An 18,134-nucleotide genomic window follows, 5' to 3' on the forward strand; every position below is an offset into this window, starting at 1 on the left:
TAGAAACATTAAAAACAGTCACTTGGTTTCCTCTGGGGCCCTCTGACCGCAGAGCCTCGACACTGCTGGTAGATGCAGAGGAATGAGTAGAAAAGATCATAGCAGCTATGTTTAATATGTTTGATATGAATTTAACTTTATAAAGCACATATGGTACAAGTTGTAGTGCAGTAGTAATGGTAGTAATACTGTTGTAATGAACAGTAATACTGGTAGTATTAGCAGGACAAAGTCACAGTGCTCCAGTCAGCACGACCTCTGACCTGTGAGGTCGGAGCACAGATTACAGATCTCTGTTATTCTCTTTCATTTTCAGCGTGTTGAGTCTGAAACACAAACACCTGTCCAGGTACTCGCAGGCCGGACTGCAGCGCTGTGGGGTGACGTTGTGAGTTGTGTGGCGGTTTTCACTTCCTCGTCCACTTCCACCAGAAAAAAGTTTCTGTGAATCTGTTTTCACACTTTGAGAAAACCCGCACATTTATTGTGACTGTGTGCAATTTTGTGTTTCTACTTCCTCGTTGTGGTGAGCTCGTTTAGGAGGCAAAAGGAGAGAAGTGGAAGAAAAACAAGCGTATTTCCTCTTGTTGACTTTCATCATGAGCTTAAATGTGTTCATTTAACTTCAGAGGGAATTTTATTTGTCTTATTCATTATTTTATATGTGTTTGGCTTTTCAAAATAATGTGCTTCATGTTTTATTTGATCTCATTTTATTTTGGTATTTTTATTGTGTCATACATTAATTGATTTACTTAAATAAACCTCTGTTTGCTGTGACACATCAACTTATTTAAAACTAGAAAACGTACTTTGTCCTCAGTGGTGTTTGACACCAGTCTGATAGTCTTTGTGTTTCTGGTGCCTTTTTGGGTCACGACTCTATATATTTAAAAATGCACATGCTAATATTGCACCTGTGTTCAAATGTGCTTTTTAATAAATCAGGGACAGTACATTATGTGAAATGTTTGGAATATACCTGCTGAAATATGATATACAGTCTCTCCATAGTGAGGGAAACAAACACATGACCTGCAGGCCAGCATTTGGTGCAACAAGCAGATTCCTTTCTTTTAGTCTGAGCCTATCAGTGCTGCAATCAACTCACTCAACAGAAGAGAACAAAAGGACCGGTCCCGCTAAATTAAGAGGGACGGCCGGGGGCATTCGTATTGTGCTGCTAGAGGTGAAATTCTTGGACCGGCGCAAGACGGACGAAAGCATTTACCAAGAATGTTCCAATGTGCCCATCTCACATTGTGCGTCAGAAAGCTTTTTCTGAAAACACGGGACTGTTGCTGTTGCCTGCTTTGATTGGACCGCAGCCAGGCTCGCTGAAGCCAAAGCCCTAAAAGTTGTGTCCCGGTTGCGTCAAGGTGTTGAGTCACCCAGAATTCACTGTTTGCATTTGTGATGATAAGTCATAACAAGAGGAAACTCCTTCCTTCCAGTGGTGACTAAAGGGATGTGCATCTGCGAGGAAAGTAGGACGTAAATAATTCAGAGCAGAATAGAGTGAGACGCCTCGTCAGTGCGTCAGATCCATGAGGAAAACTACCCAGATCTGCGTGTTTAAGCAGTCAGGTTCATTTTCCTGCATTTATTCAATTTTCATTCTTATCTTTGTAAAGAGATAAGCAGCAGCTTTGCTAGGAAAACTGGCAAGTCCCGTTTTTCCTTAACGGGAAACAGAAACTTTTCATCTCTGTGTAATTCCTGCAGACCAGGCTGCATGACATCCCAAATTAACCTGCTGCTATCAGCCTATTTCAGCTTCACTGACTCAGAGAAATGTGAAGCTGTGAAACTGAAAGAACGTCTAAGTGGAAAAAACAAACCGAACACTTTCCCAGAAGCCAATCAGTCCCCCAGACTCTCGTGTTCAAATGTCCAAACTTACAGCAGAAATAAACATGTCATGTGTGGACGTAACACAGCTATAAAAACTGTTTCAGTCTCTAAAGATAATTCCCCCTTCCATAACAGCAGGCACACTGCACCACCTTTTCTCCAACAGGCTTCATCAGGACCAGACTTAGGGAAGGGAAGCTGTCTGCTTACACCCTATGACAGAGAGAAGACAAAACTTAAGGACATGCAGTACTGCAGCCTTCAAAATAGAGACAGTGTCTGTCTCCTAAAGAGGGGACGAAGCTGAAGGCTCTCCCTCCCATTCTATTTTTAAATACTGTAGGAAGAACAAGTAGGCCTGCAGTGCAAGAGCGAAGTGCTCTAATAGGGTGATATGGTACTGTGAGGTCTATCACTGCATTTTGGATTGGCTGGAGTCTTTTGAAAGAACTTTAAGGATAACAAACTTCATGTCAAAATGGGACACGCCCCCTAGGGTGGTTGAGAATGACCAAGCAAAGATCCTGTGGGACAGATACAGGCGGACAAATGGCTAACCAACCGGACATAGTGGCGTAAGACAAGCAGAGGAAGATGGCTGTAGTGATCGATGCAGTGATACTGAATGACAGCAACATCAGGAAGAAGGAACACGAGAAGCTTGAGAAGGACCAAGGGCTCAGAGAAGAGCTCGAGAAGATGTGGAGGGTGAAGGTAACGGTGCTCCCAGTGGTAGGGACCCCCAAACTGGGCAAGTGGCTCCAGCAGATCCCAGAAACAACATCGGAGACCTCTGTGCAGAAGAGCGCAGTCCTAGGAACAGGAGCAGCTCAGATACTGTGCAGGACCCGAGCTTGAAGGATAGACCGCCCGCAGGGGTGAGTGGGGAGTTTTATTCATATTTCCATTTTATTTAAATTGACAAGTTTAGATTGTCAGTTATTTTGATTTTATTTAAATTTGTTCTTTTAGTGTAGTTTGAATTAACTATAATAACCTGGTTAGGCAGACTCCTGACGGCCTAATGCAAAAACTTCCTTCTTGTCTTCAAACCTGTATTCTCTCTAATGCCCAGCAGGGGGCGAGTCCCCTGCTGCAAAGACTCAGATTACACAGGTCTCCAAAAAACAAAACAAAACAAAATATTTTCAGCTGCATGGGATATTTCGGGTAAATTGTATGTTTTTTAGGGTGCTGAACCCAAAAATGATTTCATTTCCCTCCATCACGTTCAGTTTTTTGCAAAACACGAGTAGTTTACATTAAAAAAAAGCACAACAGCAATGAAAAGTATCAATAATTTAACTGTGCACACTTTTTCTTTAGCTTTGGCTATGAACAAAATAAACCTTTTGGGACACGACCATCTGAGCTCCTCACACCGCCAAACCCACCGTACCCTCCCCCCTCCTACTGACCCCCCTCAATTCCTCACATTTTCTAGTTGTATGTCTCGCTCTTAGAAACATTAAATTAATGTAAGGAATCCTTATTGGATATGGTTTTTTGATTCAATTATAGGATACCAGATTTCAGTTGAAAAAGGTTAATTACAGTAAAAACATGAGTGTTGCAAGAAAACCTGATGAGGTGGAACTTTTAGAGGATTTTTCCCAGTGAGTAAAAATCTATAAGAAACAGTCAAAAAAATCATATACAATGTTCTGTTTGCAGACCTGTGTTATTTGGATGTCAATAAGAAACTGAGCCTGCTGCTTCCTTTATCTGTGACCTCAGATTCGGTTATTTTCCAGTGGATTTATGTCAGTGCACAGTTACATTTCACTAATTCTGTAAATTACTGAAAATGAACAAAATGTCTGCATTACTCGATTATTCACCCGTCATTCTTAATTTCTTGGACACTTTAATGTCACCTCCCAGCGCTCTTCACAAACTTCACCCTTTGATGCTGTAGTACAGGAAGATGGTGTCGCAGGTGTCGACTGGAATGCCCCTGAAACTCTGCCGCCTTGGCTGGATATTTTGCAGAAAGTCCCACGTCACATTCCTGTACGTACATCAGCCCAACCGAAACAACAGAAGGCTGTTCATGTTTGCATCACTGCGTCATAGTGTGCATGCAGTATGCTGCATGCACATGAGGGAAAATCTGCAGAAATGCCTCAATATCATTATATATTTAAAGTATGTAAATATGCAAAGAATCCCAAACAGCTCTTCTTGGTTTCATCCACAGTTTGTGCTTTTCATGAATCATAGCAGTTAGACTCTGTTTGTCTGAAACGCTGAATTATAGACAAACCTAAAATTCCTAACACTAAACAGCCTTTTACACACATCTAAAGCTTCCATCACTGTTACATTATTTCGGTAAATTTTGCCTGTTCCTCTTCCTTTTCCACTGACACCAGGTAAGCAGTACACCTGGGAGGTTAGGTGCTTTATAAGAGTAAATTCCTGCCTCAGATATTCACGAGTATCCATTGGGGCATACGTACAGTGGGGCAAAAAAGTATTTAGTCAGCCACCGATTGTGCAAGTTCCCCCACTTAAAATGATGACAGAGGTCAGTAATTTGCACCAGAGGTACACTTCAACTGTGAGAGACAGAATGTGAAAAAAAAAATCCATGAATCCACATGGTAGGATTTGTAAAGAATTTATTTGTAAATCAGGGTGGAAAATAAGTATTTGGTCACCTCAAACAAGGAAAATCTCTGGCTCTCACAGACCTGTAACGTCTTCTGTAAGAAGCTTTTCTGTCCCCCACTCGTTACCTGTATGAATGGCACCTGTTTGAACTCATCATCTGTATAAAAGACACCTGTCCACAGCCTCAAACAGTCAGACTCCAAACTCCGCCATGGCCAAGACCAAAGAGCTTTCAAAGGACACCAGGAAAAGTATTGTAGACCTGCACCAGACTGGGAAGAGTGAATCTACAATAGGCAAGCAGCTTGGTGTGAAAAAATCAACTGTGGGAGCAATCATCAGAAAATGGAAGACATACAAGACCACTGATAATCTCCCTCGATCTGGGGCTCCACGCAAGATCTCATCCCGTGGGGTCAAAATGATCATGAGAACGGTGAGCAAAGATCCCAGAACCACACGGGGGGACCTGGTGAATGACCTGCAGAGAGCTGGGACCAAAGTAACAAAGGTCACCATCAGTAACACACTACAACGGCAGGGAATCAAATCCCGCAGTGCCAGACGTGTTCGCTGCTGAAGCCAGTGCATGTCCAGGCCCGTCTGAAGTTTGCCAGAGAGCACATGGATGATACAGCAGAGGATTGGGAGAATGTCATGTGGTCAGATGAAACCAAAGTAGAACGTTTTGGTATAAACTCAACTCGTCGTGTTTGGAGGAAGAAGAATACTGAGTTGCATCCCAAGAACACCATACCTACTGTGAAGCATGGGGGTGGAAACATCATGCTATGGGGCTGTTTTTCTGCCAAGGGGACAGGACGACTGATCCGTGTTAAGGACAGAATGAATGGGGCCATGTATCGTGAGATTTTGAGCCAAAACCTCCTTCCATCAGTGAGAACTTTGAAGATGAAACGAGGCTGGGTCTTCCAACATGACGATGATCCAAAACACACCGCCCGGGCAACAAAGGAGTGGCTCCGTGAGAAGCATTTGAAAGTCCTGGAGTGGCCTAGCCAGTCTCCAGACCTCAACCCCATAGAAAATCTGTGGCGGGAGTTGAAAGTCCGTGTTGCTCGGCGACAGCCCCAAAACATCACTGCTCTCGAGAAGATCTGCATGGAGGAATGGGCCAAAATACCAGCTACTGTGTGTGCAAACCTGGTAAAGACCTATAGTAAACGTTTGACCTCTGTTATTGCCAACAAAGGTTATGTTACAAAGTATTGAGTTGTATTTTTGTTATTGACCAAATACTTATTTTCCACCCTGATTTACCAATAAATTCTTTACAAATCCTACCATGTGGATTCATGGATTTTTCTTTCACATTCTGTCTCTCACAGTTGAAGTGTACCTCTGGTGCAAATTACTGACCTCTGTCATCATTTTAAGTGGGGGAACTTGCACAATCGGTGGCTGACTAAATACTTTTTTGCCCCACTGTAAATGTTTAAAGGTTATACTTATGTTCCATATATGTGTGCACGGTAACAAAAAAATGCATTCTTCATTTTTTGTGCATTTTCTATGAGTTTCATGTACAAAGGATGATTTTCATGAGACAGATCAGGATTTACGAGGTCGCCACAGATAACATATGAAAAAGTCCAAAGGAGCTGCAGACTTGCTGCCAAATACACCGACTAAAATGACACTATAATAAAAACTCGTCAGGTTTCCGAGGCACTGACGTCCCACCGACAGAGAGAAGGCTTCATGTTGGTCTCTGTGTGTAAACGCCGTACATGTGCAGGACTGCTGAGTGTGAGATTACAACATTTCTGACATGTTAGCTGCGAAAACAACTGAAAGGAATATTTAAAAAAATCTGAGGATTAGATTCAAAACCCAAAACAATGACAGTGAGAATCCGTCATCCTGAATCATTGCAGGTGCCCGAACGATGATGTGAGTGTGGAAAACCCGTATTGCATGCCCTGGTTTCCTTGTCACTTGCAGAGAGGAAGTCGGTCAATGGGAGTGAAAGGGTTCAAAGAAGCAGGAAGAATCGGCCTTTTAATTCTAATCAGACACATATCCTCTTTCCTCTGTGGGACAGTGATGCAATGAACAGGTTTGACACACAAGTTATTTATAGAATCAGTGGAGGAAGCTGCTGAAATTGTTTGTTTTTTAATTCAGCGTAATTGTTAATTGTTAGACTGGTTTTGTGTGAAGGCATCAAGCTTTAGCAGCAGGCTGAGGTGAACTATTAGCTACTGCCTGTGTTTTTTAAGATTTAAGACTTTTAGAATCTTAACACGACGGCACAAACAAACTCGTTTCAAGTTCATTTTAAACGTAAAGTTAGGACGTCTCACAGGCTGATCTGGCAGGCGAGCTCTGCTTCTAAATACAGGCAGCAAGGCTTTATAGCGAGAGGGAGGAGACTGCAGCGGCATTGCATCACCTCACTGGTTTCTGTGCCAAAAAGCACCGTCAAAGACACAAAGAGCATAAACTCCACACAGAGTAAACAAGGAAACTCTAGCATAAGACTTATTGTGATAACAGAGGCTGGATTTAATCAGTAACTTGTAAAAGCACTGTTACAGTTTCACTTTGAATCATTCAGCTGAAGGCCCGTACCCTGAACGTTTACCTTAATAAAGAATCCCAGAAGGATCTTAAAGACATTTTAAGCTGAAAGATTGCGAGCTTTGTTTGCCCTGAATTTTACCCCACAGGTACCAAATAAGCTTCCCTCTCTCTGCACTGAGGGCTTCAGAAAAGCTTCCAGAAGCAAATGCACCGTTAAAAACACAGGTGGGAAGTGAATAACTCGCTCTTATCCTGGTGTGACAGAGCTGACGTCACACAGACCTAAACATTAGAGAAAAAACTGACTGAAACGTTGGTGCTGAGCCTGTGGACAATTGCCACAGACTGTAGCCGTGTCCCAATTCATAGGCTGCATCCTTCAGAGGCTGCATTTGTAGACCGACTACGTCACAGCGATGGGACGAAGGCTGTCCAAATTCGAAGACTCCAACAAATGTGTCCTCCTTTTCCCCAGATTTGAAGGATGGCTCGGGTGTATCCTTCGTAGCCCACCATATCCCATAATTCATAGCGCGGCCCAGCCAATTCCAGCTTCCAACATTGGCGGCAGCTATTTAATTTTAATATTATTCTTATTTCTCTTTCTGGGTCACAAAATAAAGTTTTAAGATAATTTCAGGCGAGAATGTAGCTGTGTAAACTTCAAATATCAGCTCGGTTTATCAAGACATCGCATATTTGAGACGTCTGTTACCCACCAGCTTGGAGCGGACCATGAGGTCAAGGCTCACTAGAGCCGACGAGAACAGCGAACTCCCGGCACATTGTTTTCAGACCCTCGCGGTCTTTTGCTACTCAGGTTAAACATGATACATAAGTCACTTAGATAACTTAAACATGTTATTGTTTGGCTTTTTTCAGTGCTTTATTTGTTCCTGAGTAAATCGGTTTGGCTGAGATTAAAGTTCTAGTTTTCATAAACGTCAAACAAAAAACTGATTAAACAGAAGTGTGAGATGGTCGAGTTTATTAAACTCTACAGAGACAGCGGTGACGCTGAAGGCCAGACCGTCCCATTTCACAGCCTCACACTTACGGCTTTCTCTATCTTCGAAGGACCCGGCCTACGTAGACCGCGAAGGCCGGGTCCTCATGCTGAATTTGGACACAGCATGTATGTAAAGGATGGAATTAGGCACCATCTTTAGTCAACAACTGATTTTGGACTCTGCAGTCAGACACATGAACATTAGCAGTGTGGCTGCTGCCACCTTAGACTTTCAAAGCCAGAAGTGACCACATTTGGATGACAGGCTGGCGTGCTAAGTTACCAGCTAACTCCAGTTAGCTCACTCCACAAGCTGCATTAATTTAAAAGGCCAGTAAACCAGGATAGCCAACAAACTGTCAGTCACACGTGTCCATCAGGTTGTCTACAGTCTACCATGTACTTACAGTTTCAGGGGTGAGGGGCAGTGAGCGCACCCAGCACAGCCAAACCCTGCAGTCTTTGTTTGCTGTGTGTGAGCTGAGGCGACACTCAAAATTCATGCATTGCACAATGACTTGGTGTGTGTAATGTTCTGCATGTGAGTGAACAAAGTCTTAATTAGAGATTTTCAGAGAGTCCTGGACAAACAGCACACTCGAGCTGCACACGTTTAGGCCGCTCTGTGGTATCCATGGTTACCGAGTAACAGCGGGAGTTCAGAGCTGCTGAATGGAAGCGTCGCATCATCTCAGTTCACTCTAATGGACTACGTTGTACTGCAGCGGTGGATCGTGGAGCCTCACAGTAGTTATGAAAGTTATCCCCATGCTAGCTGCGCCGCAGAGGCACAAGCTATGTCCCAATTCATAGGCCGCATCCTCCTGAGGACCTGGCCTTCGCGGTCTATGTGGGCCGGGTCCTTCGAAGTTATCTAAGTTATCTAAGTGACTTATATATCATGTTTAACCTGAGTAGGGAAAGACTGCGGGGGGTTTGAAAATGATGTGGGGGGAGTTCGCTGTTCTCGCCCCGGTCAGCTGTTCGCCCCGGTCAGCTATCGAGCTGGTGGGTAACAGACGTCTCCGAAAACGTTGGAGCACTTTTGCAAATATGCGATGTCTTGATAAACCGAGCAGATATTTGAAGTTTCTACAGCTACATTCTTGTGTAACACAGAAAGAGTAATAAGAGCAAAATTATAGTTTAAGTAAAATTATAACTAAGTAGCTGCCGCCATTGTTGGAAACAGGAATCGGCTGGGCAGCGCTATGAATTCTGGGATAGGTTGGGCCATGAAGGATACACCCGAGCCATCCTTCAAATCCAGGGAAAAGAAGGGCGCATTTGTCAGCTGCATTTGGAGCAGCCTTCGAATCAGGACAGCCTTCCTCACCTGGCTGTGATGTAATCGGTCTACAAATGCGGCCTCCGAAGAATGTGGCCTATGATACGTGCCTACAGTTTGCGTTTGAGATGCATTTTTAAAAGGTAAGAAGTTAAAAACAGCTCTGTATTTTAGCAGCACATGTTTCACTTGGCTAAGCACTTGCAGGAAGTATATGAAGGCTATATGACCTACGTGATGAGGCAGGGGCCCTGCAGGTTATCAGCCCGGCTTCTCTCAGCCTGAACGCAGCACATTCTCGTGAGTTATTCTGAACTGTCACGATCTTAGGGTTTTCCTCACTGGGCCAAGGGGAGGGGCAGCAGGAGGAACCGGTACGTAGCCCCGCTTCCTGTGCGTGATCATACTTCCTACATTTGTCATATCAAAATTACTACAGCGGCTGAGTCCTTCATTTTTAGGTTAGTTCCTTTGTATTAAGAGTTTATGCCTTTCCTCACAAACTCCCCGAGTGAAAGTAATTCATGTGTCTGTATTTTCCTGCTTAGTTACTGCCTCTCACTTCCTGTTTTAACTTGTCAGCTTAATGTCTCTGCATTTTTAATCGTCTCTGCATGCTCCTAACCAGCTTTGGATGGCGTTCACTCTGCTGACCTTTATGGAGGTTTCATCAGATGAAATAAAGGCTCGCCTTTGTTGCTTCAGTCAGTTTTCCTCATCCTGCTCCACATGACTTCAAATTCATCAACCCTCCAAAATAAATATTTAAAATGTGTTTATTTCCTCCTTCGACTTCTGCTGACCTCAGAACCTCACTCCAGCAGCAGGAAGTGAATGTAGTCTGACGCTTGAGTCAGCTCAAGTGTGTCATTGCATCACCAGGACACATCTGTGGAGTGATAGGGTAACCACAGGGTGCGCCACACACAAGTGCTGTTATTAAAGTATGAGGGAGCTGCGAGGGCTCCATATTCCTGCTGGTGGTTCAGCAGGAGGATGGGCCGGGGTGGGAAGATTTACAGGGATGAAACTCAGTGCCTGAGAACTGATGTCATATCATGTCATCATGCACAAAAAATAGAGCTGAGACCATAGAGAGCTCACCGGCTAAAAACTGTGAATTAAGATAAGATCACAATCTGATTCATGCAAATACTCACATTGTGAGAACACACATCATGAGTCACCCCGCTGCTGTAAAGTAACTCATCGCTCCCACTTTTCTGTAGCCTGCTGTTCCTGATGCTGACAGTCCACGTGACAAAGTTCCCACATTTTTCTACAGAAAAATATGAGTGATGAGTGACTTCACAGGAGCAGGGTGACCCCAAGAGGATTTTTTTCCATGTGAAGAGTCAGGAATGACCTCGTTTTATTTTTAAATACATACAATACAGTGTTTCATGGCGCTGTGTTGACATTTTGAAAACTTTTCATTTGAGTTCTTCTTCTCTCAGAAAAAGAAGCCGACAGAAGCTTTTGTGACTCTGATGTGTAAACCCTGAGATGTACTGTTGAGGATCAGAACAGCAGCAGTTGCAGAAAACCTGACAATATTCACGTTTCAGACGATAAACCTTTTTCTGTAAAACATAAACATCTGTCTCTACCTTTAAAAAAACAAACCAACAATGAAACGTGTGAAATGTTTAAAAAGAGCTCACGGCGGAGTTTATTAGAGGTACGAGGCTGTCTGCTCGCGGTGTTCTGAGAAACCATCCTACTCTGACAAATCGTCCTACTCGTATTATAATTTGACGGTGACTTGTGACTAACCCTACCCATAACCTTAAGAAGTATTCCAGAGAGAAAAAGTTAATTTGGGTTCGGTGTTATGCGCATGCGCCGCGTCAGCGTAGAAACATTGGTTAGGACGTTTTTTGACCGGTCACAAACACAGCGCACAGCCAGCAGAGGGGCGGGGCCGCAGCGAACTGTTTCTCATGCGGAAATGTTGATTTTGAGGAGATCCCCATGGCAACCAGGCAACCGTAGGAGCTCCGCTTGTGTATTTAAAGCAGCTTCAATGGAGCGTCCGCCAGTCTCAGCCGTCCGAAGTCAAGATGGTCGCGAGCTTCCTGCAGTTGGTAAATCACATCACATTAGCGCCCCGGGCTCGCGGACAGCTCTCTCTGACTCTCACGCGTGTTTCTGCCACTTTGCAGATCTCTCTGCTGATCCTCCACGAGCTCTGCGCCGCCGCCTCCAACTCCACGTGTCTCAGCGCCGAGAAGGTGGAGGCCCGCGAGCGAAAGTTTGACGTGAACCTGAAGAAGCTCGGCCTTCAGCGCGACGCCCGCGAGGACCAGAATCTGACTACCTGCGAACAGGCTGCCCAGCAAATGCACGAGCTCAACGGCCGCGCGCTGTCTCCGTGGCATTACTAGTAAGTATGGAACCCGCAGAGGGACAAAAATGCTCAGACAAACAAACAAACCTGTTCTTTGCCTCATCGTCAGCATTTAAAGCGCGCTTTGGGGAGCAGGTTCGACACACTTTTACTTGATTTTAAATGTAATTTATTTAAAATTATTAAAAGTTGTTTAAAATGTTATTTTAATGATTTTTTTTTTTACCATTCTACTTATTGAAGCCAGTTTAGATGATGGTGGAAATGAGAAATCATTTGTGTAGATCATATTTGTAAAATTATTTGAGTACATTTGAAACGATGTTGTGTTAATAATACTAGTAATAAGCTGGCAGATGCCTGTATATCTGCCTCTCTGTGTGCATATGTAAGGTTATATGTATATGTAGCTCACATCTTTTTTCCCCTGTATTTAACAAAACCAAAGGAGTCACTCAGCTTTGTGGATAAATGAACGTTATCTCATTAGATGGCATGTGCTGCTCTGTGGTTAATGAATTACATAGTTAAAGTAAATAATTATGTTAAAAGCAGAATTTTTACCGTTTTGTTGCTCACATTAAGTCATTCATTCAAAGTACAGTAAAAAGTATTTAACTTTTGTCCGCAATAAACCTGCATGTAGCACACCAGTGAGTTAAAAGTGTTATTTTAGATTAATACTAATTCCTGATTCATACACCACTATCATTAACTCAAGTGCTGTAAACAAATACTTGCAGCCAAATGTACATGAAGTAGGCTCCTCACAGCCCTGTTTTACTAGCATAAAAAAATAATAATTTACTGCATATATTTATATATGGAGGATTTGGAAAATGTATATGTTATCAAGAAACGGTAAAAAAATAAATAACAAAATGAGATGGCAGCTTAGTGAAGTAAGAGTTCAGTGAACTAGAATGTGACAAAACAGGTCTGTGTTCATGTAGCACACAGGTGTGTTGCAGGTGTCAGCTGCAGACTAAAAAAACTAATTCTAATCAGTGTTTAAGGTTAACTACAGATGTCATTGCTGGGTGCAGTGTTACCAGAAAATGTGACTGTAGCTGAGATGTAGATGCATTTGAGAGTATATACATCATGCTTTGGTTCAGCAGCAGGTATGGTGGATGTTTTTGACAGTAAGTAAGATTTCATCAGAGTGACGGCCTGTGGAGGAAGCTGCACAGATGGCTGTTGGCGTACAGTGCTCTGTAGCGCCTACTAGAGGGCAGGAGTGGGAACAGGTTGGGTCCATGCTGTGATGGTCTGCAGTGGTGTTGCCTGCCTGTTTCCTGATTCTAGATTTGTACAAGCCCTGAATGGAGGACACGTCAGCAGCAGCAGTGACTTTCTGTGCAGTCCTGACTTTCCGGTGTATTCTGTTCTCGTCCTGTGTGGTGGCCAGTGTTGGTCAAGTTACTTGAAAAAAGTAATCAGATTACAGTAACGCGTTACTGCCCATCTCTGGTGGTGGCTGATCCAAAGTTTGGACGTGCAGAGAGCAGGCTGGATTATTGTGGAGTAGAAATGGATGGACGGCTGCTGAGCTGGTTCAGGAAGTTCAACCTGGAACCAGCGAGCAGATGAAAGCTACCAGCTTTAATATTAAACGAGCTTTGATTTGAGAAGCCGCGTATTGTCCTGACTGAATCTGCTGTGTGTTCACTGTCTCCTGCACGTGTTGAGGTCTTTTCTGTCTGTCTGTGTCTCCAGCATAGACCGAAACGACAGCAGGTATCCACGTGACATCATCTTTGCCGAGTGCCTTTGTAAGGGATGCATCATCGACGGGCGCGAGGTGAACGACTACAACTCTGTGGAGGTTCGGGCTCCGATGGTGGTCCTGATGAAGACCAAGTGTAAGGACGCAGACACATATCGAGTCCAGAAGACGCGTATCGAAGTCCCGGTGGGCTGCACTTGTGTAAGGCCCAAAATTACTAAGTGATCTGAGAAACTAAGCTTTACTCACACTGAAGGCCATTTATAGCTGTGCAGCACCTTCACTTACACTATAAGAATATTTATCACAGCTTTCTGCCTGCATGTGAAAATGTTTTCTGTAAGTAGTAGTAGAAGATTTTCTGTCCTGAAGCTGCCAGTCCACACCACAATATGTCAGCAACTATCCAGGCCCGTTTTGGTCTGGATAGTTGAGAGAAACTAACCGTGATCGGTCATTCTGGAGTCTTAATCATAAACAGCACCAACACTAAAGCGCAGACAGACTCAGAGGCTTCACATCCTCAAAGAGCCTCAGACCTTTGCTGTGTGACAGAAAACTATTACAGCTGCTGCGCTGCTTTGTGCAAATACATATCAAGCTTATTTAATATAGCACTTTATCTCCAACTACCTGTAACTTTCCTTCGTCATTCAGACGTTACTTGCAAGTGAAAACTGGTGGTGATTTCTTTTTGTTTAAAACTGAGTTGTGATGAAGACGGATCCATCATCCGTCCGAGCGTCAGTCTGCTCTGTAGAGTTTAATGAGTGACTTAAATCAGGCAGGACTGCAGTCAGTCAGGTTTTTTGATTATTTCTTGGAATAACTCGTCTGAAAGCAGCTTGTTTCCACCTTTCAGTAAACGTCCAACCAACAGACCAGAAACTCCAAAGTAAGTGAGATTTCTTCCCATGTTTTTTTAAAATTAAAAAGTCTCTTTTTCCTCACACGGTTAAAACTGTGAGACCTGCAGGTTTAACCTCTGAAGCACAGAGACTTCACCAAAGACACGAGGATGTGCTTTCACACTTTAGTATTTATTTTGTTGTATTTTATTGTATTTTTTGAGTAGTTTGCACATGCAGATTAATGTGAAATGCCACTAAAGCAGAGTGCCGCTGTAGCTTCACTTTATGCCAGAGCGGCTGGAAGCGTGAACAGAAGATGAATAGTTCAACATTTGGGCAAATTTGAGGCCAGGAGACGTTAGCTTAGCTGAGCACGAAGCCTCGAGTTTTAATGCAACGATGAGTCCAAGGAAAGATTTTAGTATGTTTCATTTACCAAAGAAGAAGCAGAGAGACAGTCAGCTGATCGACTGTTTCACGGTCAGTAACAGCATCATGTAAATGCACTGAGTTTACTAAGGAAGAGTCCATAATTACTGTCGGGACTTCAAATAAATATGTTTTTAATGTGACTAATGTTGTTGTCAGATGGATGCAGAGCAGTAAAAAGCTGGTGAGGTCTCTGACCTGCAGCAGAGTAAAAGTCAGGATGCTCGAGCTCGGAACAAGTGGCTGAAAATCCTCTAAAGCTGACTTGGTTTGGATCCTGGCAGAAACGCTGTGAGCCTTTACAGAGACGCACCTTTTTCTGCTCAGCTTAGCAAACAGCTTCATGGCTCCACATTTAGCAGAGCGATGTGAGAGCGGTCCGACCCCCTCAAGCTGTGAAGGAATCAAATGTTAAACTATGCAAAACAGGACAGTATTGGGCACATGCACAATATGAAGAAGCTGCACATGAATTAGCTTTAAAGAGACTAAAAAGTAATGAAGAGAGGAGAATGAATGTGAAGAAATGTTTTAGTTTCACTATATTTCTTTGAGATATTGTTCATGTTTTTATTTATTTGTATTTTCATGTGAGGTAATGATGCAGATTTGATCCCTTTGAAGAGATTTTTAAAGCTGTTTTTGTCAAACTGTCAGTTTCTGCTGGATAAAGGTGTAAAGCAGGGGTGTCAGACTCAGTTTGCATTGTGGCCACATACAGCCCACCCTGTGTTAAAAGGCCCGGACCAGTGAAAGTGGCCTTTCTGTCAGCGTAAAGAAGCTTAAGTACATATTTAATCCCTGACATGTGTTCATATGAGACCAAGAAGGGCAGTCTGCACAGTACAGCTCAGTTTTTCTACGTGATAAATAAAAGCAGCTGCAGGAAAGAAAGAAACCTGCCAGCCTGACTCTTTGGGCTTAAATGTTCAGAGAGCTCATTCCTCACACTGTACTTATAAAACACCAAGTTTTTGTTAATTCACAGAAAACTTTTACTGTAGTCTCATTATTGAAAAAAGAAATTTTCTGCCCTCAAACTGATTTTCTGTTATTTTATTTCTGTGTTATAGTATGAATGTGGATGGTGGACGTCTTTATCAGTAAGAAAAGCTGCAAACTTACGGAAATACAGTTAAAAGGGCAAAATGTATGCCTTCCTTCACTTGTTCCACCGGCCGAATTAGAGTCTTTGCTGGGCCCCGAGCCTCCTGTTTGACACCCCTGATATAAAGACACCTGTGAACTTTAAAATTGTATTTTTATTTATTTAACCAGGAAAAATAAAACTCTTGAGATTAAAATTTCTTTTACGAGAGTGCCCTGGCAAAGAAGCACAAGGACTGACTTTTTGTTGTAATTTGTGTTATAAATGTACCGTCAAAGCTTTGTTTTTATTTCTGTAATCTTTACGTTATAATTTCAGGAGAGTTTAGAAGCGAACCGGGTGTGCGCTGACATGAAGCCGCGTTTATTTCATTTACACTTGTGAAATCCTCCCTGACTCCTGTGCGGCTGATCGTTTCACCTCAAAACGGTTCAACATCTCCTTAAAAGAACATTGTGTAACTATTTTACTGCCAATAAATGAATTTGTTTCTATGATTTGTCCTTTTGTGTCTTTTCTGTAAGTCCTCACAAGTGTCTACATACAGCAGTTTCCTTAATCTGTCACATGGGGGCGCTGTTTTGCATAGTTTCAGCATGACCAGTTTTGGATTCTTTGCGTTAAGACGCCGGGGAATCTATCTTCTGAACTGGTTCGGAAATCCAAGATGGTATGATCTGTCATCTTCATGCTTCCCGTCCTTCCGTCATGACAGGGATAAATGTAAGGAATGTGGAAGAGCACAGACTAAATGTAACGACTGCAGTGGACATGTAGGGAACAAAGGTGGTGCAGAGGTGTTGGGTGGTTATGGCATTAAGGAGAGAAATCCTGATGTGCAGCATCTTCTGTGAAACATGGAAATGGGTGTAGAAGGTGCAAGGCGGTGTCAGATGGTAGTCTGTAGGATGGCTTTAAGGAAGAAGCAAGCGAAGGCAGAGGCAAGGATTAAGTGGTGGAAGTTACAGAAGGACAAATGTTGCTCAGAGTTCAGAGAGGAGGCACAGGATGACTGGGAAAATACGTCTCCAGTCCAAATCCCAAAATACTCCAGTACAAGGAGTATTTTGGGATTGGAGTATTTTTACTGCAGAGCTGCGCCTCATTCAGGGATTGTTGGGAACTTGTGTTACTGCCCGGCAGACTAAGATAAGCAGACATCGCCACCAACTGGACAAAATTATGTGGACAAGTGAGGACAAATGATCTCAGCGAGGCAGAATATGTTTAATTTGACTTATTATTGCACCCACACAGGACACTTACATTTCCAGCTCATTCATCTGCTGCTTCAGTTCTTCATTGTTTGGATTTTGGGCAATAACAACGTTGTTATTATATAGAAGGACAATCAATGATTTTCCAAGTGGATTTTCTCCAAGCTTCACTGTAACAGTAAAATCATATTTCATTGGTCCCTCTATGATCATTTCACTGAGCATGATGACTTTTATTTTTTAGTTTTTTGGTTTGTTCTCTTTAATTTATTTTGACCATGTAAACAATACAAAGAAAGCTCATTGAGAAAAATAAATCAAATTCACTCCAGCTGTTCTGATTGGCTTGCCCTCGAGAAGGAGTGGGAGGACGTGCACGCTGATCTGATTCCACCTCTTCTCCAAAAATTATCAGTTGACATTTATCCAGCTTCCTTACTGATATGAACCTCAATAAGAACATTTTTCTAATAAGCCTCTACGTAAAATACAAATTATTATCATCCTGTTTTTGCAGCCTGCACACATCGAAGCTGAATAAATACTCCAGTGTTGGAACGTTTGCTGTACAATGTGAATACGGACAAAGTGGTCGCTAACTAAACCGAGACGTTCGCTAATATTCACCATTTTTATGATCTCATTATGATCTTTATGCCTCTTTTTTGAAGTGCTTCATGTCTGTGCAGTGCTCCACAACAAAAACACATGCTCTGACTCTTTCTGTTATACTTTTATTTCAATTAGATCTGCAAACCTCAGCATTTTAAGAACAATGAGTTAGTATGAATAACACTGAAAATGATGGACACTGTAGTTTATAGTTACTGCCCCAGACTTCTGCACAATGGCTTAAATAAGCTGAAAGCAGCGAAGAGTCGAGACTATGGAGTGATGTCAAATCTAATTCCCTTCTTTAGTACTTTAAAAGTATTTTAAAGTTTTATTTTAAAAAAAGCACTTTTAAAAATACTTTAAGTTAAGGTGAAGCATTAATTATCAAGCCTTTTAAATACAATGACACGAGTTCAGTCGCACTACTTGGTTTAGCTCAAGACATCAGAGAAAAATAAACTTTCAAAGGTTTAAACTGAAAACGTTTCTGTGTGATCACAGTCGACCACACACAAAGTTCT

At 42.7% G+C, this 18,134-nt stretch overlaps 1 protein-coding gene across 7 annotated transcripts; it reads left to right on the top strand.

The window, feature by feature from the left end:
• The first annotated feature begins 9,256 nt into the window (after positions 1-9,256).
• On the top strand, positions 9,257-16,276 carry LOC113027215 (interleukin-17C-like). 7 transcript variants are annotated; one of them, XM_026176868.1, is made up of 4 exons: positions 9,257-11,700; positions 13,384-13,529; positions 14,256-14,288; positions 15,747-16,276. In XM_026176868.1, exons 1-4 carry the CDS (start codon positions 11,378-11,380, stop codon positions 15,749-15,751), a joined length of 507 nt encoding a protein of 168 aa, XP_026032653.1. In that variant the 5' UTR covers positions 9,257-11,377; the 3' UTR covers positions 15,752-16,276. The 7 variants fall into 7 exon arrangements, with proteins under 7 accessions (XP_026032653.1, XP_026032649.1, XP_026032629.1 ...); XM_026176864.1 differs by lacking the exon at positions 15,747-16,276 and adding an exon at positions 14,833-15,694; XM_026176858.1 differs by having other exon boundaries at positions 9,260-11,700; positions 13,384-13,594.
• The last annotated feature ends 1,858 nt before the right edge of the window (positions 16,277-18,134 follow it).

The sequence above is a fragment of the Astatotilapia calliptera genome, chromosome 1 (assembly GCF_900246225.1).
Source record: "Astatotilapia calliptera chromosome 1, fAstCal1.2, whole genome shotgun sequence".
In the NCBI taxonomy this organism is placed as follows: domain Eukaryota; kingdom Metazoa; phylum Chordata; class Actinopteri; order Cichliformes; family Cichlidae; genus Astatotilapia; species Astatotilapia calliptera.